General features: G+C 38.3%; 1 protein-coding gene across 1 annotated transcript; it reads left to right on the top strand.

The window, feature by feature from the left end:
* The first annotated feature begins 344 nt into the window (after positions 1 to 344).
* TMC3 (transmembrane channel like 3) lies at positions 345 to 21789 on the top strand. Its single transcript, XM_071754386.1, has 22 exons — positions 345 to 855; positions 2105 to 2248; positions 3549 to 3624; positions 6400 to 6481; positions 7134 to 7240; positions 8214 to 8312; positions 8404 to 8546; positions 9798 to 9945; positions 10794 to 10837; positions 10994 to 11141; positions 11868 to 11977; positions 12137 to 12215; positions 12702 to 12947; positions 14608 to 14736; positions 15427 to 15494; positions 15720 to 15848; positions 16663 to 16773; positions 17248 to 17373; positions 18665 to 18743; positions 18915 to 18957; positions 19511 to 19808; positions 20558 to 21789. The coding sequence occupies exons 1-22, from the start codon at positions 746 to 748 to the stop codon at positions 21396 to 21398; spliced, it is 3360 nt and encodes a 1119-aa protein (XP_071610487.1). The 5' UTR covers positions 345 to 745; the 3' UTR covers positions 21399 to 21789.
* Positions 21790 to 21827: the final 38 nt, after the last annotated feature.

Raw genomic sequence — 21827 nt, 5'->3', positions numbered from 1 at the left:
GTCCTGTAACTAATGGAATTGAGTATAATTAAGGTATTACAACTATCAAGCAAAAGTGACTTGCTTGGTAGTCCGTACTCATCTGAATTTTGACTTCTTACAAGGGAAAAGCCATAAATGTAGGTATTAAAAATGAAGGCCATTCAGAGAGTTTGGAACTGGGGCAGAGGAAGGCAGCAGCCATGTGTTCTGTCAGGGCTGTCCCCTGGGAAGGGATCTGGGAGTCCTGAAGGAGAATTATGTCAGACTTTTCTGTTAGTCAAGACCAAAATGCAAACTGTCTTGTGTTGCTCAAGCCAGTAACATGCTCTCAAGCATGTGAAGCAGAGATAGAAACAGCCTGTCCAAATCATTCATTGGAAGCATCATCCAGAGAGGGCCAGCCTGGTGTGGTGGGATGGTGCTTGGAAGGAACACCTCATTCAAAACAAGGGAAATTTGGCTGTGAATTAATTCTTAATTGAATCCTACCCTTGGCTTCTGTTTCCTACCTTGCTTAAAAGTGCCCTGGCAGGGCTGCTGAGCACTGCCACTTTAAGGCATGCAGGCAGTGCCAGGCAGCATCGGGTCCTCTCCAGGGCTGGACCACCAGGAGCAGGCAGCAATCCTCTGCTCAGCAGGGCTCGCCCCGCTCTCCGCTCTCTACTTAATGACATTTGGCTGCTGATGAGACATCTGACCAGTGAGCTCAAGGCTTCCTTCTAGCACAGCAGAGTTTCACCTGGTGCAGGCAGCAGCTGCCACCATGGCAGCAGCCCCGGGCTCTGCTGCAGCAAAAACTGCCAAACCTTGCAAAAAGTATCGGATGGTGAAGCGGCACGCAGGGATCTACACCTACCAAGAGCCACCCCACAGGTAAAGAGCCTTCTCTCCCATAATGTGCAAACCTGCCTTATCTAGCACAGAAGTGGGATCTTGTCTTTTTGCTTGTGTTTAGACATTGCAGTAATGTGAAAAGCAGCATGAGAAAAATCATTCTTTTATATAAATATATATATTTAGATGTATTTTGAAACTTTTTATTTTCACAAATCATGTTTCATACTGAAATATAGGCACTGTACAGAAAACTGTAATTCCAATGAGTTCGAGGTTTAGCAGGGTAAGAAATGTCTCTCTACTTTTCCTGTGTCAATACAAAAGAGTGTAATGTTTCCTGAATGTAGCCTGTGATGGAGGGGACAGGAGTGTGGATAAATGGATCAGTGGTCTGATGATGTCCTTTAAATGTTTTTAAAAGGCACGATTTTGGTTATGGTTTATTATTATTATTTATTTATGGTGATCAAAAGGTGTTGCTACTTTTTCAGCAGAATTGCAGGGAACTTTCCCAACAGGTACAAAGTGATAAAATTAGAAAACTTCTGAGCTGGTGTTGTTGCAGTGCTTCAGATCTCAGCATTTTTTTCAGAGGGAAACAGGCACCACAGCTTTTCAGACCAAACCCTCTGCAAGAATCAGTGTTGCTGCTGTTTCATGTATACTACCCTGTTTCAAATAGAACTGAGAGAGCTGTAGCTTAGCAAACATTGTGACAGCACCAGAAATGCTGATTCAATAATCATCCACAGAAATCTGAATCAATCTCCTGTCCCCCTCAGCAGGGAGCAGGAACAAAGGGTGACCGTGTACAGACCATGATCTGTTCCCCCTGTTCTAACAAGAAATATTTTATTGTTTTCACTACCAAACTAAAAGGCCGACACCACACAATGAATAAATGAATGTTAACTGCTCTTGCTGGAAATGTTTAGACAGCACTTTGTTCCAGAAAAATACAGAGAGTGTCTTGCTGGCATGATGTACAAGTTGTATGGCTGGAAGTGCTCAGAAAGGAAAGGCTGGGATTCGTGGAGGAGAGCAGGATTAATTAATTTATGACTGAGCAGCAGGTGGGGAGGAAAAGAGGCATATCTCGGAGATGGGCAAATCATCCAAATAATTTGTCTACTATAAAACAAAAAGTCTGTATGAGCTTCCTACCTCACTGCTGCTATATTGCTCTAATAGGTTGGATCCTGTGCAAATCAACAGTTTACTGGGGATCCCAATGGCAATAATTTGTCCTATTTTTCCTCTCATGGGGTGTGTGCTGGGCTGCCAGCAACTCAGATGATGATATCAGTGAAGAAAAAGCCGAGAACCATGACCCAGAGCAAATCTTTCAGAACATCCAGTACCAGAAGGAGATCATGTCCAACATCCGCTGCCGGCCGTGGCCGATGAGGCAGAAGCTGAGGGCACTCAGGTAACTGCGTTTTCATGGAAGATTTTAAGTTCACTGACTGTGAAAGTGCTCCCAGCCTCAGGAGTTTTTCACTGTAAGCTGGAAGGGATTGCACACAGCAATGATGAAGAGCAGCTAGGAAAGCCTGCCATGGGGATGCTCTTATAAAATCTGAGACCTGATTGAAAGCAACAGCCTTGGGGTGGGATGTCTGCAGGTGAAGTTGACGCCTTTGCATGCCTGTGGCTCCTTGCAGACAGTCACTGTACAGAAGAGAGAACAAGAAAACATGCTTTGACTATAAACTATTAAAATGGTGTGCCAGATATTCAGTGGTTTAAGGAAAGGCTGTTTGTAATGCTTAGTAATACATTTTCAAGCTAAATGATTTCACTCGGTCCCAAAAAGGAAAAGCAGTCTGCCATTTCCAAGGTAATTGCATATGATGATTTCATGGTAGAAGAGAAGCTGGTCACAATATTCAGCCTAAATATATTGTAAATGGCAGTAAAAGGTACATACAGTGTAGTAATAACGTTTCACACCTTAAGATTGCCATATATAAAATGTTAATAATTTCAAATTTACAGTGAAAAAGCAAGTGCTCCCTAATTCTCTGGGCCACCTGTCTAAATTGGGTCAGGTCTTTCACAGAGTCATCTGCTTGGGGCTTGCTCTAATTTTCCTTTTCATCTGGTATCTTTCTCTTAAAAGCCTGTATGATGCTAGGATGGTATTTAAGTCATGAGGAATACCTACTAGTAATAGAGCCCTGTGTAATCTTGAAAGCAAAGAGAGATTCTTCTCTCTTCAGCAGTCTGTGACTTGTCTTCCTTTTCCTGTAGGCAAGATTTTGCTGGTCCACATCCACCTTCTGCTGAGGTCAAACACTGCATATGAGCAGATGAATATTCACCTCTTTGCATCTTACAAGAACACTACACCATATTTGCTGACGAGGTGCTAGTATCCACATGAGACTAATCATATTGTAATGGGAATCTTTCAATTCTACCTTTTTTGGTTGGCCATTTTAAAAGAAAGGCTTTGAAACAGAAGGACAGAGAAAAAAAAAATAGAGAAATTGAAAACTGCCCCTGCAGTCGAAGTTTTGAATGCTGTGTTTTCTCAGATAAAATTCTCAGTGGTTTTAAAGTGTCAGTAAAAACCTGATTAGGAAAAGAAAAAGCTTTGCCTGCATAAGGAATTTATGGTCCATGATTGTATTTCAGAGCATCTGAGAATTTTGCTTGCTGCTTGTGCAGAATGAGGGACTCTGAGTAACAGGATCAATGAGAATGAATTTCCACCTCTTGTGCAGGCAGGCGAAGGAGATTGTGCTAAAGTATGAAGGGAGACTTACAAGAACAAGAGGTTACCAGGCTGCTGGTGCAGAGGTATGGCTGCTTTTTCTTAGATTAAAGCTGTTTTATGTGCCAATAGTCACCTGCAGTTCTCATTCACAGAAGCATATCTTTGCTCTGGAGTTCTTTTACCCACTGGTTAGAAGCTTTTTTTTTTTCTTCTATTCTGAATTTAGTAACTACATCTTTGCAGACTGATGTGTTGAGGTATGAATGTCCTTCTATTAACACACTATAAGCTTCCTTCTGAAATAATATACAAATATTGATTCCTGCCAGAGGGAGCAATTGGGATACTAACAATACGATGTCTAGCTTTTGGTGTAGAAGATAATCCTGCAGTAGCTTGTGGTAAATACATTGTTAAAGAAGTTTTTTCCTTGCATAATAGTAAGAGATTTTGAATCTAATTTTAGGAAGTCTATTTATACCACTTGCCCTAATTACTGGATATCAATAACATGGAGGAAGTTGTTCCTAATGTGCAACCAGAAAAGATATTTAGTCATCTAAGCAGTTAAGAATATTTTTGTCATCATGAGTAAACTTCTAATGATGCGATTTGTCTTAATTCAGAAAGGCAGGTTGGTAACAGGAAAATGGAGCACCATGCATTTTATTCACATGAACAATGGAAAGGTCACATATGTCTCTGTTGTATTATGTCAGCCCACCACAAAAGGTACAGCTTTCCTAGACAGGAAAGAGTCAGCTTTCCTTGTTCTGCCTATGCGTGCATGGCAAATGCATGGAAATACAGTGCTCTTAAAATAAATGCTGGGGTTTTTTCTTCAACTTGACTGGAAGTAGGATGTTACCTATAAAGAAAAATGCAAAAGTGTCAATAAATCTGAGATGGGGCTCATGACTTGTTCATTTCCCCCTCCTGACAAAACAAGAGAGGCTTTTGTCTTAGAGTTCACAATGAGTAAAAGTTTGCATCTAATCTTATTGCCTCTATATTGCATGTATTTGCTTGAAGATATTCAGCACAGGGAGATAACTCAGCAGTTAATTAGCACCACTCATGAGCAGGAGAACTGTATTGTTTTTTCCTAGCACAGATTAGAGAAAACAGCCTTTAAATCAGAGCTAAATGCAACAGAATGACTTGCTTTAATTTTTTCTATTTTTTTTAATCTGGAAAGATTTATTCATGTATTTTCTATAGCATGGTGACCAAGGAGAAAAAATTGTAGCACAGCGAAATGAGCACTGCATCATGAAAACTAAGAACTCGCTAGTTGAAAAAATAATGCTGAGAAAAAGATACATCTGTAAATGCATGGATTTTTAAGTAAGTTTTTTTAAGCTGGCAAAGTGCACACTGCTCACAACTGGATAATACATTAATGCTATTACTTATGACAATTTAATATTATTTTACAGTACTCTTAGTCTTTTGACACTGAAATAATTTTTACTCTTTGATTCAATTATTTTATATTTGCATTGTATATTTTTAATGCCAAATACCCGTACTCTGGATTCTAAGAGTATAAATTATCTGTTCAGTTACACAGTGGGCAGGAAAGGAAGTGACAGCTATCTAATTATAATTTTTAACAAAAACTACTCCCACATGGTCATCTCTGTATACTTTATAAATCTGCAGTACAACTGCCACAAGCTGCTGGATTCTTTTCTGAGCCTTGTGAACCCTTTTTTCAAATGAAAGTAGCAACCCTAGCAATTCCCATGTAATTCACAGCATCTACCATTTCTTTGCTTAATTAAAATGTCTCATTCACACAATGAAATATCCTCCATAGTATTTAATGAACTTTGTCCAAAGAGATTGATGATATATTCAGTCATTAAAATGTTATTTACTTCTCTTTAGTTTTAGGAGATAAGATTTCACAATACAATATTGACACTTGCTGACTAAAATATAGGAGGTTTTTAATATCTAGCTGCACTAAAAATACTTTCTACTGCTTGATAGACAGCTATTATTTTTTTGTTGATAGTTAAAATTCACAGCTCTAACGCTAGAAATCAAAATCCATGCATAGTTTTGCACACGCAGGTATTTTTCCTTCTCGCACACGCACACCCCACTGTGTGCAGGAAGATGCTTTCCTCGGACCATGAGAAAAAAAGTATTTAATTAAAGACCATATGAAATAAAACCACAGGTTTTCTGGAGTTGTCAGCTGTGGTACAGAGCTGAGAACATAGCTGCTGAATTTGCTGCTGCTGGATAGGAAACTTATTTTCCCTCAAAGAAAAACTGGCATTATGCTTCTCTTAAATTCACAGTTAGTTGTCTGTTAATTTGTTTGTCCTAGAAATGAAATTTATGATGCATAAGGCAGCAGGATTCCCTCATCAATTACACAGAGGTTTGTGGTGCCAGCAATACCCAGCTCAGCTGAGTTCTGTTACCTGGAGCTGCTGCCCAGCCCCATTCTGCTGTTCCCCCCTCTGCAGCCCCAGCCATGAAGAGGGCAACTGAATGGTGTCTGTTGGCTTCCTTCTGGGTCCTCCTGGTCTTTAGGTGTAAAATGGAGCCTGACAGCCCCTGACTGTTCCCTCAGAGATGTATAAAGGGCACTTGTCTCATCTTTATTGGCATTTGGTGGGTAAGCAGGACTCCTCTACCCTCCATACATTGTATTTCTCAACATGATTTTCTTTGCCCACCTTACCCACAGACATGCTCTAAGATCTTGGTAATTAATGTTTGTAATATTTCTTGTGCTACAAGAGGAAAGAAACATAAGCAAAATCCTCCGCATTCCTATTTTAACTTTTTTACATGCAGTACTGTTGTATTTGTCATTTTTCTGCTTTTTTTCTCAGCTTTGGAGAAAGTTTCTTCGACTTGCATATAATTTTGTGGTAATCTTTATTCCATGGGAAATGAGAATAAAGAAAATTGAGAGTAAGTATAAAGATGTCATGGTATGGAATAGTAAAGCACTTGCTAAAGTGTCTTAGGATTTATTTTTAAACTTATTGAATTAAATAAATAATATTTAGATGAGAGTTAAATGCAAATTTTCAGCAGTGATGTTTTCATTTAAATCTTTGCCTTCCCTTATCTTCCTGATGCCTTAGAAACTGCACAACTCCTGCTTACAGTCTTAGTGGAGGGTAAATTAAAAAGTCAAGTTTTTCCTGTTGTGTTTTTGAGAATGCAGCAAGATTTGGTTATAGCTCATACCAGTCCATGGAGCAGCATCCTCAGACCAACATTCCCAGTTTTCCCCAAGGCTGTGTGGTCGTAATCTGTGTCACCAGCCCTTGAATCTTTGAATTAAAGCAACTTTTATCATGACATCAGCAGTCAGGTCACAGCTCTGCTTCAGTGCATAATGTCACCCAGCACAGCAAACACTGCTGGTCTGCATGAGTCTATGTTGGAATTATTATTTTCCCCAGTGATGGGTTAACATTTTCTCTACTTTGCTGTATGCCCCAAGTGAGTAAGAAAGGTTTTTCTTTTGTTTTATAATTCAAATAATACTTCATGAATAAATGATAGGAGCTTTCATAGACTGTGTAGATTAGATAGCTATTTTCTGTGGTTTAAGGTCATTTTGGATCTGGAGTTGCCTCTTACTTCATCTTCTTGAGATGGCTGTTTGGAATCAATATTGTACTTACCATAATGACAGGAGCATTTGTAGTCTTACCAGAGGTAAGCACACGTTGTTAATATTTGCAAAAGATTACTTGCTGATGCATTTTCTTTTCTGAATTACACAAATGCTTGAAGGCATACATCAATTTAAAATGTACAATCTAAAATTAATTATTTAAAATAAAATCCCCTATTAAGAGGGTTTTTATCTGCCAAAGGATAACACATTTTTGCTATTACTGCTAGAGATGATATTTTGTCAGTATCACTCTAATGCTTTTACAGAATATGTTTGTATCCAATTACTAAAATGGAGAACAAAATCCTAAAAGCTGTAGTTGGTGTTGAGTACACTCAACTCCTGTTAGTGTCATTTACAGGCAGTAAAACCTCTCTCCAGACACTGGATTATTATCCATTAGAAATAATGTTCTAGTTCTGCACAGCCACAACTTTTTTTAGTTCTTGCATGCAAGTAAAGCTATTTGTTAACTTTGTTAAATTGTCCATAAGTAGTATTTTGCCCTGTGCTTTAATAAAGGTTTCAGAAAACAAGAATATCAGATTTTTTCTTCTCATTGCCTAAACAAAAACAAAGCTAAGTACCCACAAAACAAATCAATAATGATTCACTTTCAATTATTAGTTTTTTTGAGAAAAAGTAGATTTAATATTGAAATACTAATTAGAGGTCAAACCCCATCATATTTCATTTAAAAATGCCTAAATTAGAACATAACTTCTGATGCTCTTTTGCAAACAGTTTCAGTTGAGCTCTCTTTTAATTTCTCAGCCATATTGAAGGTGTCTGGAGAGCATTAAATTTCCACACATGTAGACCACAGATAGCAAGAAAACCCTTCTGGTTTCATGGAAAATGAATTCAGGCTTTCTCATGGAGTTTTTAGTTTAGGACAAGAAACAGCCCAACACTTGCTGTTCTGGCTGGATCCCCCAGGTGGGCAGCTCTTGGTGGGTTCTGCTGGGCAGCCCCAGCTCAGCTGCTGAGATCCTCTCTCTTTTTTCCCAGCTACTGGCCGGAGCACCATTTGGCACCACAGTCAGCAAGACCATTCCCAAGGAGCATATGGCATCTGCTCAGGACTTGGACACCATTTGGTCACTAGGGGCAAGACTAAAACCATTTTTATTGTTTTTCTGTCCCTGTTCTGTTGTAACCATTCATTGCTGCTCTTACTTACAGGCTCTGGTCTTTGCAGGGCTACCTCCAGTACTCTGTTTTGTTTTATGGCTACTATGGTCATGAGAGGAAGATTGGGAAAGCTGGGTACCGGCTGCCTCTTGCCTATTTCCTTGTTGGAATGGCAGTGTTTGCTTACAGCTTCATCATTCTCTTAAAAAAGTAAGATTTCCCATTTATTGCTGTCCATAAGGTTGTGCAGGCAGTTGCTAAGGGTACATTCATCCCATTTCCCTGTATTTATCTGTGGAGCTCTATTAATCCCATTGTCAGGTAATGTCCAGGAGACAGAATGAGTTTAATTCCAGCTTGCCCTTTCTCTTGCTATAAAATTTCCATCCTAAGTGTAATACCATTTGCATTGTTTCACCTGGGATGTGGCATCCCGTTGAAAGTTGAGCTTAATTCCTTTGCTGCTGAGTGGCCAGGAGTAGGAGCTCCTTGACAGAGACAGCAAGGCTGCCAGCACTGACCATAAACCCAGGAATGGGCAATGCTGGGAGGGGAGCAAGGTTGCTCTATCTTTTCCTGGTCTGCTTTCAGTTCTCTTCTGGATACCTATTTATCAGGCACAGTGCAATTCAGGGACATTTTTAGCAGTGCTTGTATAACTCCAAGTTTTTTTAAGTCAAACCTTCCCTTTTTAGGTTTGTTTTTTTTTTTTTTTCTGCTGCTGGTTTGTGCCAAGGGTCACTGAAATATTTGACAGGGGTCTGCACATCTGCAGTTTCTGGATACCATGAGCTCTTTTCCATCTGTCTTAGCTCAGTAACTCTTTGCTGCTTACGGTTCCCCTGGTAATGTCCTTTTGGATGCCCTTTCTTTTGTGAGATATTAATCTTAATTTCTTTCCTTACACTTTGCAATATTCTGCCCTCTTGCCTATGTCAGATGAGCAGCAGGTGGGTTTTTCTTTTTCTCAAGGTCTGTGAAATGGCAGAGTTCCTATTTGACAATAACATATTTTTGAGGCTGAAAACAACACAGAAAAAAAATGGATCTTGTGCATGAGCACTAGTTTTTCCAGACTAGCTTGTAGTTACAGTAATGGTAATCTAGTGATAATGTATTGCAGCTGAATCCTACCTGGAGATTGTATAATTGAAATAGGTTTAACTCCACAGCTCTACTGAGATTTATTTGCTTTATTTGTCAGCTATAAAGAATGTAAACATCAGAATGCCCTTCTACAGTGAGTTATTTCTGCACTAGAACAAAACTGAAGTTCATGCTCTGAACCTCACCCTGTTTCATTTCCTTCAGAAAGCTGCCAGTAATGACGTTAATTGCTGCAAACTTTTGGTAGTTTTAGAAATGCAGACATCTGAAAAGCTTGAACCAAACCAGTCATTTCCTTCATTGTCATCTTCACACATCAACAACAGTTGAATATTTGTTGGGTTTTTTTTACAGAATGGCAAAGAACTCAAGAATGAGTTTAGCAAGTGCCTCTGATGAGAATTACACTTTCTGTTGGAGACTGTTCTGTGCTTGGGACTATTTAATAGGAAACCCTGAGGCTGCAGAGAGCAAAGCTGCTGCTATAGTTAATAGCATTAGGGTGAGCAACTGACTTTCAAATTGTCTGGAGTTTATTTATTTGTTAATCTGGAAGCTATGTCTTCTCTCTCATTCCTTTGCATTTCATGGGGGGTTTGTGTGAATTAATTTACAGTTCTGATTGCCTGGGGGAGGGCTGCTATCACATCTCTGTGTGGTACTGCAGTCACATCATACTTACTGATGCTTTCATTCTGTCCCAGCAAGGCCATTCTGTTCTTCAGAAGTTTAATTTAATGCCCCTGTATGTGAAGAACTAGAAGCAAACTTGTTTGTAATGTAATTTGATTGATTAAGAGAATCAATTTCATGTTAAAAATGTGAAAACACTCATTTGTTGCATCTTGCCAAATTGTTTTCAATGCAGATGTTTTCCATTTAAAATTTAAGAACAGATGTGGTTTTCATAAAAAGTAATTTATTTCCCAAAGTTGGTGTATTCTCATGAAGTCATTGAGCAAAATTACTTCAAATTATGTCAAGGATACGTTAATGAGCTGTAAGATTTAGCTACTTCCATGGATAACTTTTGTCATGGATTCTACATTTGACATGGATTCTACAGGCACATCCTGCAAAAAGGTCTGGTAGTGCAAACCCCTGGTTATATCCCACTGAACATATATGACTGAAAGTGCACAAGTATTTGATTACTGGGTATTTGCTTCTCAGAAATCTCCTTCACTATTTGAGCTCACTTATCACTCCTAAAAAGCTATGCAGAACAGAGAGGCCTGGTTTTCTGCTTGCACTTCTAGGATGTGAAGTTTTTTATTAATATACTGTGAAAGCTATGTGCACTATGTTTGCTGAACGCTATTAAAATTATAATGCTGTGTTTCTTTCAAGGAAGCTATCTTGGAAGAGCAGGAAAAGAAGAAAAGCAAAAACTTGTATGTATACAAGACAGAAACACTTTTTAAAGCACTGTTTCAGTGCAGATAGCAGTGCTAATCTGCTTGTCTCGTACTTCTAAAACCCATGTTAGAAAAGACCCCTGGTGCTATAGAACAATCTTCTGTATTGGCTCCTTTTTTTTTTTTTTCCAGGGCAGTGACCATAAGCTTAAGAATCATTGCAAACATCCTTGTGCTTCTCTCACTTGCTGGCAGTATTTACATCATCTACTTTGTCGTGGATCGATCCCAGAGGTTAGAGCGCACCAAAAAGGAGTTGACTCTCTGGGAAAAAAATGAGGTACAGTGTCTTTGTCACCTCTGTGTTAGAAATAGGATTCTTTTCCCAGGTCTCTCTGTAGCAATGGTGTGCACCGATGTGTAAATTGCAAGAAGTGAGCCAGAAATAACGAGTTACCTGCATCTCCCTGCACACACTTGTCTCTGCACTGCAGAGGGCAGGGGGATGCTGCAGGGCCTCCTTTCACACAGACTGCACTTCCAGCTGGCCCTTATTTGATGAGAACAAAGCTTTAACTCTTCTGTCACTTAAAAATCTACTTTTGCAGCAATACCTGAGCTGAGCCAGTGGAGTAGAAACTGAATCAGCTTTGACAATAGCATTGGTGTCAGCTGGGGGATACTGAATACTTTGTTAATATTTTCATTCAGAGGAAGGAGTGGATACTGAGAGTAGGAAGTGAACAGGTATGGAGAAGCTACTCATCCATTTCAGAGGAAGATGCTGGCTTCATATTTCCCATGCGTTAAGTTTTTATTTTAATTAATAAATTAGAAACTGAAAGTTAGAATGTCTGGAGTAGAGATACTAGAGCGGTATTCCGAATCTATAATTCTGGATTACAACTGCTGTTATTACTAATGCCAATAATTGCTTTTCTTAGAGGAAATCCTTTAAAAAGTTATCAGCAACATATGTGCATCAGCACTATTCCAGACAGCAGTCAAAGCACCATGGAAGATCTACATGCAAAGCAAAAAAGTTCTGTGTCTTTCACTGCTGTAGGTAAGCGTTGTTGTGTCACTGATTACAATGATTGCACCCTCTGCCTTTGAACTTGTGGCAGCTCTGGAGATGTATCACCCAAGGACCACTCTTCGCTTCCAGCTTGCCAGGTATGGGCATTATGCAGTGTAGAAAATATGTGGGAAGAGAGGGGGGGAGAAGAGAGATGTGTTCTGGTGCTGTGTTCAGCCCAGCCAAACCACAGAATGTCTGAGAAGCTGAAGGGATGACAATGCTGATAACCTATACTTTATTATTCTTGTTTTCAGGGTTCTTGTTCTATATTTGGGAAACCTCTACAGTTTAATCATTGCTCTCCTGGATAAAGTGAACAGTATGAGTGTCACTGTAAGTTTGACTTGATGTTTTCTCATGTGCACAGCTAGTAGACTTTATCAATAGAATTCCATCTATTGTGATATGTATGAAGTTAGATGAAAAATTGTTCAAATTAGATTAAAACATTACAGTTTGATAGAACTGTAAAGTTAAGTTTAGTTTGTAATATGAATTTACAACTACTTGTAATTATTTGGGATAATTGGATCCACTTGATTTCTAAGCCATCACAATAAATAGATTTTTGTGTATTTATTAACTACTTAATGGAAAAAAAAAAACAAACCAACGTTTCATGACAAGTATTTCCAGCTATCACAAAGTAGCTTTCAGTACCATCCTCATGAGTTTCATGTGCATCTGTACATTGATAGCTATTTAATAGTCACTTAACTGCTGCTTGAAAACGCACAAAGAAATGCCTCTGATTGTGTACTTTGCATCTGCACGTATGTACAGTTGAAAAAGTAGTTTTTGGGACTCTTATTATTTCAGGACTCTAATGTTAACAACAATGCAGGTAACTCTACCACCTTCTCAGGAACCAAAACTCTTTCGAAAGAAGATAATTTTTCTACAACCATTCCTTCTGTGCAAAATAAGAGCGATGGCATTTTCATGCTGGAAGGGAGTCAAGTTAAAGGCATTGCAGTCTCTGATGCACTGGTTAACAAAACAAATTTCTTGAACTATAACACCCAAAACTCACAGGATCAGTGCTGGGAAACGTATGTTGGTCAAGTACGTAACTGTTTCATTATATTGTCAACTTATTCCTAATCTATAGTTCACAAAAAATTAAAAGCATGTTGTGCTGTGTTCAGTTTTAGAGATTTCTGTTGTATAAAGTCCAGAATTTAGCTAAGGATTGTGTAGACAGAGAAAGGGCTCTGTAAAATTATTCGGTCACAGATACAAACTTTGTGTTTTGTTCTGTACCTACAATGTGTTTAGTGTTGTAAAAACTTTCTTCTGCCAGGCTTTTATCTCTGTCTTCAGCTCTGCACAAGCAGATCTCTAGAGATGTGTGATACTGATCCTATTTTAATAGGATGCACCCTATTAAAGCTGTACAGAGAAACATGACTATAAAAATGCATAGACAGTGACACACAGCCTGTACAGATTCAGATTGGTGCCTGGATAGATGGGGATGCAGGCCCAAGCCAAGCTTGAGAATCACGTTCTTTGTCATTTGGACAATATCTCTGTGTGCTCTTTTCATTTCGCCTTAGTACATCACCAGAGAATCAAGTGCTCTTCACTTTTTCAGAGAGAAATAGGACATCAAGAAAAAGTTAAAAAACCACACTGACAGTGCCAAGCAGGCAGGTTCCCACAGCAAGGTTGCAGAAAATCTGCTCACTTTATATGACACTTTTTGTTTCCCTATGTATTCCCAAACATCACTTTTGGCTTTTGCTTTTAGTGACTAGCAGGGGCACTAACAAAAAGAAATTTTAAACACAGAGTTCAAAAGATGACATTTGGCCCAAGTATCTTTGGTGTCTGTCAGTGTCACACTCAGGTCTAGGCCACGAGATGAAGAATGATGCTCTTGTGCTGCTTTCTGCTGAGCATCTTGTTCCAGAGTGAGCAATATTAAGGGTCTTGTTTGATCTTCTGGAGCAAAAGTCCCTTCCTAGGTTTGTAAAGCTGATTTCTATGCTTGGCCGTCCCTCTCCCTGTTGCACAGGCAACAGAAAAATTTTTTGAATTGGTGTTTATGAAGGCTTTTTATTGTTTTTTGTTTGTTTGTTCCTCCAAATGAGCTAATGACATTTGGAACTGAATCTTTTCTATTTAATTGTGTGTTTTTAAAGCTCAGCTAAATATAGGACAACCCCATTCATTTTTAAGGACTAAAAAGGTCTCTTTTATGGCTTATTGGTTTTGCTTTTGTATGAATAAGTGTTCCTCACTGTTAAGCACTTAGCAAGTACATACCACAACAGTAAGTGTAATTAAACATTTGAATGCAACAGAAAAAAACAACCCATTTCAGTTTATGTAGATAAATATTCAGAGCAGTCATTGAAAAGAAAACCTAAAATTATCATGACCAGAGTTTTATTCCTGTAAGCAATAGAAGGCATGCTGAAAGCTTAATTATATTAAATTAAATTGTGTTTTTTTTTCTAGAACAAAAGGCAAGTGAGGGAGAAGTCAAACATAAAAAGTTTAATATTGTATAAAATTTTTAATATAAAATTGTAGGGGTTGGGGATCATCTAGTCTAACTGCCCCTGCCAAAGCAGGAAATAAGTTTAAAAGGAAATAACTGAAATTTACAAATAATTTTTCAAGTTTGATCCAAAATACAAGTAGAAATGCAAAAGAGATATATGCTGTCCATTTGCTTCCAGAATGACTCAGTATGTGTGAAAAATATGTATTTCAGGAGATGTTAAAGCTTTCAATTATCGACATGATTTTCACAGTTGCAAGCATCCTGCTAATTGATTTTTTCCGTGGACTTTGTGTCCGGTATTTAAGTGATTGTTGGTGCTGGGACCTAGAAAGCAAGTTTGTAAGTACAGTCTTTATTTTATCAAATTCAAATGCTGAAGATAGGTAGGCTCCTTTCCATTGTATCCAGCTTCCTTAGACCCTTTAAACACATCAAGGCTTTCTCAGTAGCCTGTAGATCTATAGTCACAACTCACACTGAGTTTAAAGTGGAGGGTACAGGGTGAGTGCTGAGATTGGATGTTTTCCTCAAGCCTACTCTCATGCCTGTGGTGCAAAAACATCTCTGCATTTCTGAATGGGATTTCAAAGCAGTCCCAGATTCAGATAAGACAGAGGCCATAGTGTTGCTCCCCACATCCACTTTGCTATATCTGTAATAAATATCCACCATGTAACTAGTATTTCAAGGAGCAATACCCCAAAAGTGTGTAGCCCTTCAAGAAAATTATGTTGAGTAATACTTGGTTAGCAAGAAGCTGTTGGCATGAAAGGCTAAGGCCTGTTCTCTGTCCTTAAGTAAATAAGAGAAGTAAATTAGAGAACTAGTTTATTTAATCCTTTGCTGCAGAGTAGGTTTTACTGTGTTCCTGCTGTCTGCCAGGAGATGGTATTTGATCTGGACTTTTCAGGCCATGTGTTGTCTGGAAACTGATTCAGTCAAATGCTTCTAATAAATAATCTGGGAAAGAAAAAAAAAAAAAAAAAAAAAAAAAGACAAGCTATTCATCCTACACTGTGTTTCTTGTAGCCAGAATATGGAGAATTCAAAATTGCAGAGAATGTACTGCATTTGGTCTACAACCAAGGAATGATCTGGTATGTAGTCCAGAACTTATTTTTCTTGTCCTTTGTTGGCTGATTACTAAGTCAATCAGATTACCAATTAAACCTATTCAAGTAGGATATTGGTAATATACTTCATTTTCATAAGAGACTGTTCATAGTGAGCTATTTAACAGTTTTGGGATTTTTTCATATGTTCTTTTACAATTAAAATTGCTTCTGGCATAACTGAGCACTAAAATGATGTTATTTTTCCAGGATGGGAGCCTTCTTTTCACCTTGCCTACCAGCATTCAATGTTCTCAAGTTGATTGGACTCATGTACCTGAGGAGCTGGGCTGTATTAACGTGTAATGTACCCCACCAGCAGGTGTTCAGAGCATCTCGGTTAGTCAAATTAAGAACAAAAAACCAACTAATCAATCAAATGCAGACAATGGAAGTGTATTCTGCACATAGGAACAAACTGACAGGAGATTTTTAGCTCTGAAAGTTGACAGTCAAATTTGACAGTAGTACTGACAGCAAAGGTCTGTGAAAAAAAAATAAAACACCATAGTTACTGAGAAACTAGAGGGTTTGCAAAGCCAGATTAATCAAAGATATGCAAGAAGTGAAAAAATGTCAGGGAATATTCTTAGACCAGTATACATCATCTACCCTAAATGCTTGTACGAATCTGATTGTGCTCAATTAGTTACATGTGTTAACTTTAAGTCCTATTTCTTGATGTTTCTTTGAAAACCATGTCTTTTCTCCTGTTACATTGCACAACAGAATTACCCATATTATTTCCATCATGTTGAATATCTTGTTTATTCAAAATGAAAATCATTTACGTCATCTCTAAATCTTAAGAATCAGTTATTCCTAACATGTTTTGAAGATTAATTGACTTGTGCTGCTGTTCTTTTTCTCCCTCAACACAACTGGGCAGCGAGGTCAGATTTTGCAGAAGAGTTCTCTAAACGTTTCCCTGGCTGTAGCAGTGCTTCTGGAAAGCTGTGTAAATGGGATTTTGATCATTAAGAGTCTGTTTAAACTGTCTCTGTTCAGACTTTCTAATCATAGCAGAATGATTTTGATCTTGGAGAAATGTAGATCTTGAGCTTGTTAGGTAGATACAGACTTATACCTTTTATGTTATCTATGTTTTTCTCTCTGACTGGTATAATCTGAAATGTGTTACACCTTCTTGCAGATCCAATAATTTCTACTTGGCCATGTTGCTGTTCATGTTGTTCTTATGCATGTTACCAACAATTTTTGCTATCGCCCGCTATAAACCATCTTTAAGCTGTGGTCCTTTCAGGTAAGTTATAAAGGACTAATGAAAAGTGCAAAGACTTCATTTCAACCTCACAATAAATCCATCAGTGTCAGTAATAATCAAATTACTATTTGTTTGTTTGGTTGTTTGTTTTTTTTTTTTAAGTTTATAGACAGGACATTCTTTTAATTAGGTGTTAAGGTTCTGATATGTGCTTATGCACACATCAGCATCTTCTCCCAATTCAAGCACCCTCCAAGCCTCCTCACTGCTTTTGTTCTTTGGAAAAGTTGTTAAAAAACAAATAATGAATAAGCTGTGCTGTTTGGGGTTTTCTGGGTATTCTGGTTTGGGTTTGGATTTTTTTTTTTGTTTTACATTTTTTTCTTTCACTGTACTGATCCAAAGTTGTTTTGAATAAAACTACTTGTTTATTTTGTGCAATAGTGCTTAACAAATTGATGTACCTAGAATTTTTTAAAACTTAATTTTACTTTTTTTTTTTCCTTCTTCAAGTGGACAAGAAAAAATATACGATATTGTTTCTGAAACAATTCAAAATGATTTTCCTGCATGGTTCAACACAGTGATTACTTACGTCAGCAGTCCTGTTGTCGTCCTCCCTGCATTACTACTTTTATTGTAAGTACTTAATTTTTCATGGGAAGGTTAAATCTCTATTGTATTCATTCTGGCATTATCTCTGGGGAGTCAACAGAAATTTTGATACTGAGAAACAAATGCTGCATTATTGTAATTTTATTAACACCTTATTGAACACATGACAGATGGATCAGATGGAAATGAGAGTAAGATAAAAAAGACTGTTACCAGATTTTCAGAAGGAATTCTCATTCTGGGATACTCTTAGAGCAAGCTCACTGTGTTGTGTCAAGTCCTGCAGTGCTGCTTTTTTCTAAAGTTTTAAGATCTTTCTTCCACCACAAGAGCTCCTCAGAAATTTTCCATTTCCTCATGGCCATTAGTTTCTGACTGTGAACAGGGCTCAGACTATCATTTGAGAAGCTACCCAGTCATCCTGATTTTTGACAAGATAAATCAATTATGAAGGTCTGCTCTGAAGTGATAATGTAATATAACTTGCTGCAGACTTTCCACTGGAAGGTCTTTCTTAGTCTAGTTTCTAAACTATTCTTCACAGCTGGGAATTAATATTTCCATTGAGCTCTTTGAAATTCACTTTGCTCTGTGCAGTATCATTTGTCTTGCATGTACTTTTGTGTATTTTTTTTTCCTTATAAACTACAGATGATGCAGACTTTGTCCTATCAATGGGAATTTCAGACAAATCAAAAAGATGAAAACAATGCTTCCTATTTGAAACTTTTGCCTTTAAGGTCCCAACCATATAAATATGAACATACTTAAAAATTTAAGTAGGTCTATTGACTGCTTCAAACAGATGGCTAAGCACATATGTAAATGATTGTGGTATGAAGTCAATCTGTAAGATTTTGCTTCATTTGGAAGCCAGTATAATTCATTATGTCAGGATAGATCTGATCTCTCTTGTGCCAGTGTAAACAAGGTGTTATTCTAGTCAGTCAACAAAATTACACTGATATGAGTGTGCCAACTCAGCTGTAACCCTGGTGTCTCTCTTCCATAACCTTGGACTAGGAAAAAAAGATGAGGAAATATTTATGAAATTTTCAGATTACAGGCACAATGAAAAGACCTGAAAAAACCAGACAAAATCAGAAATGCTGTTAAATCTGTTTTCAGTGTCACTTTCTTTTCCTCTTTTATGTATGTTTGCTTGCAAGAAGGTTGTGATCCTTTGTCACGGTATAAAGGAACTGCTACAAAGCAGCAACTGAACCTGTACACCATTTTGATGACCTGTAAACCCTTACAGTGAAAACTGTGAGGAATGTTTGATGTGATTCCTAATCACCTCTTTCACTTCTAGCATGCTGATCTATTACCTACAAAGTATTGCAAGATCATTAAAATTCACCAACAATCAACTGAGAATGAAGATCCAAACAGTAAGTATAGTTCAAAGCACTTTTACATGCAATTTAGAGAGTTTTATGGCCTAATTAAGTCTCTAAAGTCACTTTCAGTGCTTCACAATGTAAAGCAAATCCTGTTATTTTTCATCCTTATCTCTTACCTATAACAATTTACTGCTTCTTATTCTTCTGAATTAATTTTAGGAAAGATCTGAAGATAAGAAGAAGGTGGTTCAGATGGCAGTAGGTAAGTTGATGAGCTTTAGAAAAATATTCCTGTAGTCTTTCTCTTTTAGATGTTTTTGAGATCAGTTTGATTTAAACTTGGCAGCACTGAAAGACAAGATATTTGGTTCATACCTAAACTATGCTGAGATCTTTGGTCTGGGTATTTTCCTGCTTTTGCCACCAACAGGGGCAAAATCTGCAGACACCTCTGCCAATTCAAATCCTGTCAGACCTTGTGCAAAATTCAGAGAATAGTAGGCACCTGAGAGGGCTGAACATTTTGTAGGCAATGAAAATATTTCAGACCTGTCTAGTGTACCAGAGGGAATTTGAGCGTGCACCTTCCATGCCTCAGATTTTAGCAATGAGAAACCAGAGAAGGGAGGCCATCCTTCTAATTCCTCCCAATGAAGGGAACAAGTAAAATATGCCAACCCAAAAAGAAGACATAATTCAGTAGTTTTATGGCTAGATCTTAATGCTACTGTAACCCCTTCATAGCTCTCTGACAGACAGGGAAATGGTGAAGTTCAGAGGTCTGAGCACTTCCTGTAATAATTTCTGTTTTCTAGCCAGAATCCAAAATCTGGATGGGAATGATAAGAGACCAGAGCAAGGAGGTGATATTATCAGTCAGGAGTCTTCTATTCGGTCCTCAACTCCCCGAAAGAATGGTAGTGTCTTGAACTTCGAATCTCCTGTGAGCAAAGGCACCAGAATACAAACCATTTCCCAGTCTGTGCCCCAAACTCTGCCCTCCAGTGATGTTGCAAGACCTGTCAACACAACTCCCACAACTGCAACCGCTTTAACACCAGCTCCCTCAGTATCAAGCGCACAGAGACCAAGAAACGATCGTATCACAAACAGGCAAGACTGCTTTTGTTTCAAAACGGCATTTACTCCAGCAGCTCCATGACATACCTGTGTTTGTTTGCAAAATGGCTGTTTATTCAGGCTGTCTGGAGAAGTAAAACAGCTGAAGAATTTTTTTAAAAGCAGATTGATTCCTGGGTATTGTACAGAATGCTAGTGAAACATGTCCTTAATTCCCCTTTACCTTGAGGTGGGATTACAAAATTTATGAAATCTTGTGGTTGATGGAGTTTACACACACCTCAAGCAAAGGTAAATAAGAAGCTCAGTCTTAGGTGTGTAACTTAGAATAGTTTGTGCAGGATACTGTTTCTATGAACAAGACAAACATATGAAGAATGAAGGAACTGTGCATAATGCATGTGCAGATCTGGCTGTAAAACAACCAGTTTTGGACATCAGCAAACTGATCCTTTAAGCTGACTGCTTTTTTTCCCTAGTGATGAGATAAAGAGCATTCTTAAACAATACTCAAAATAGTAAGAAAGAATGGGAATGTAACTTGAGAGGTCAATTGTCTGCTGTCTTTCCCAATGGAATAACAAATATATCTCCTAATTTCTGGAGTACATTTCTCAAATTGGTACTAAAAATTTGGAATGATGGAGATTGTCTAATTTCTACCCTTGAAGTACACTGTTTGACTTTCAGAGAAATTAATTTTTATATGTTTAATAACATATATAATAAGTGAGATAAGTGTTTATCTCAGTCTTTCCTTCCTTTTATTTCCTTTCCTAAAGGTACCCAAGCGTTGTGCATGGGAGTGCAAGTGAGCTCTGTAAAACAAAGCCCTACACACCAGTCCCTCTCAAAAAGCACATTGGAGATGTACATTCGGAGCCTCTCTTTAGAAAAGGCATTCAGCAGGTAAATCCAGATGCTCTTGGGGCAGGGGCTCCTGTTTTTGTGGGACGTAGACCATATGCTACCAGGTATTTTGTTGTTAATGAAAATGAGTCCCGCAAGAAATCGCTCCGTTCTGCCTCCCGACTCCAAAGGCACTTGAGGAAGGATGAGTCGGGGGATATCATCGAGTTGTACCCACGCAGTGTCAGAAGATATGTGGTTCAAACACCACACCAGATGTATTCCCCTCATCCCAGTGAAGATGAGGAGGATGAAGAGGAACTTAGGAGGGACTTCAGGAACAGATCCCATCGCCCTCGCTCGCTGTCGGATCTTCGTCCAGCACCACGATTTTACATTGGGGAACGTGCTGATGGCCACATTCTTAGAAGCAAGGATCTAGCCAGAATGCATTACAAATCCTGGGATGATGGGTTTGAGCTAGATGTGGACAGGCCTCCATATGCTTATAAGAAAGTGCACCTGAACTATGCTGAGTCACGTGTGAAACCAAAAGCAAAGCAAAAGCTGGAGCAATCTCTCACTGAATCCGATTCCATTTCCATTGAATCCAGCAGTGATCCACAGAATAGCAGCAACGACCAGTATATCCAGGTCATTCATAAAAAGGAAAAGTATCCAAAACCTGGGACAAAACTCACCAAAACGAAATCAAAAAATAGTCTTGATCTAAATATGTCTGAGCCTAGTGAACTGGTATGCTCAAATGTCTGAGAAAGTGCTTCATCCTTCTTGTGTTCTGAAGAGGTGTTACGTGCATTTGTTGTTCCTGCTGTTTGAGGGCTCTCGCAATAACTGATGTAGTTTTTGCAACAATAGCGTATGCTGTCATTAGAGGTGGGAAAAGCATAGTTAGCCTTGTGTTTTACTGTTATCTGTACCTTGCTTTAATATCACAACTGATACGTTGCAAAAATTCGGAGATAAATGTATTCCAGTTAATTACTGTTAAGCTGTTAAAAAAAAAACAACCCCACATACTGAAAAATCAAGAGCTATGTACTTGAAGCACTTTAAACTAGTACTGAAGTATGACAGATGAGGCTCTCTTTGACACAGCCACAGCTAAAGATGCTTCCTCTAAATAAAATCAGCAGGTATCAGCTTCCTACGTTGCTATCTAAAGTATGATTTATGACGTCT

Source organism: Heliangelus exortis, chromosome 11 (genome assembly GCF_036169615.1).
Source record: "Heliangelus exortis chromosome 11, bHelExo1.hap1, whole genome shotgun sequence".
In the NCBI taxonomy this organism is placed as follows: domain Eukaryota; kingdom Metazoa; phylum Chordata; class Aves; order Apodiformes; family Trochilidae; genus Heliangelus; species Heliangelus exortis.
The sequence above is the reverse complement of the archived record's forward strand: the minus strand, read 5'-3'. Positions and strand labels throughout refer to the sequence as shown.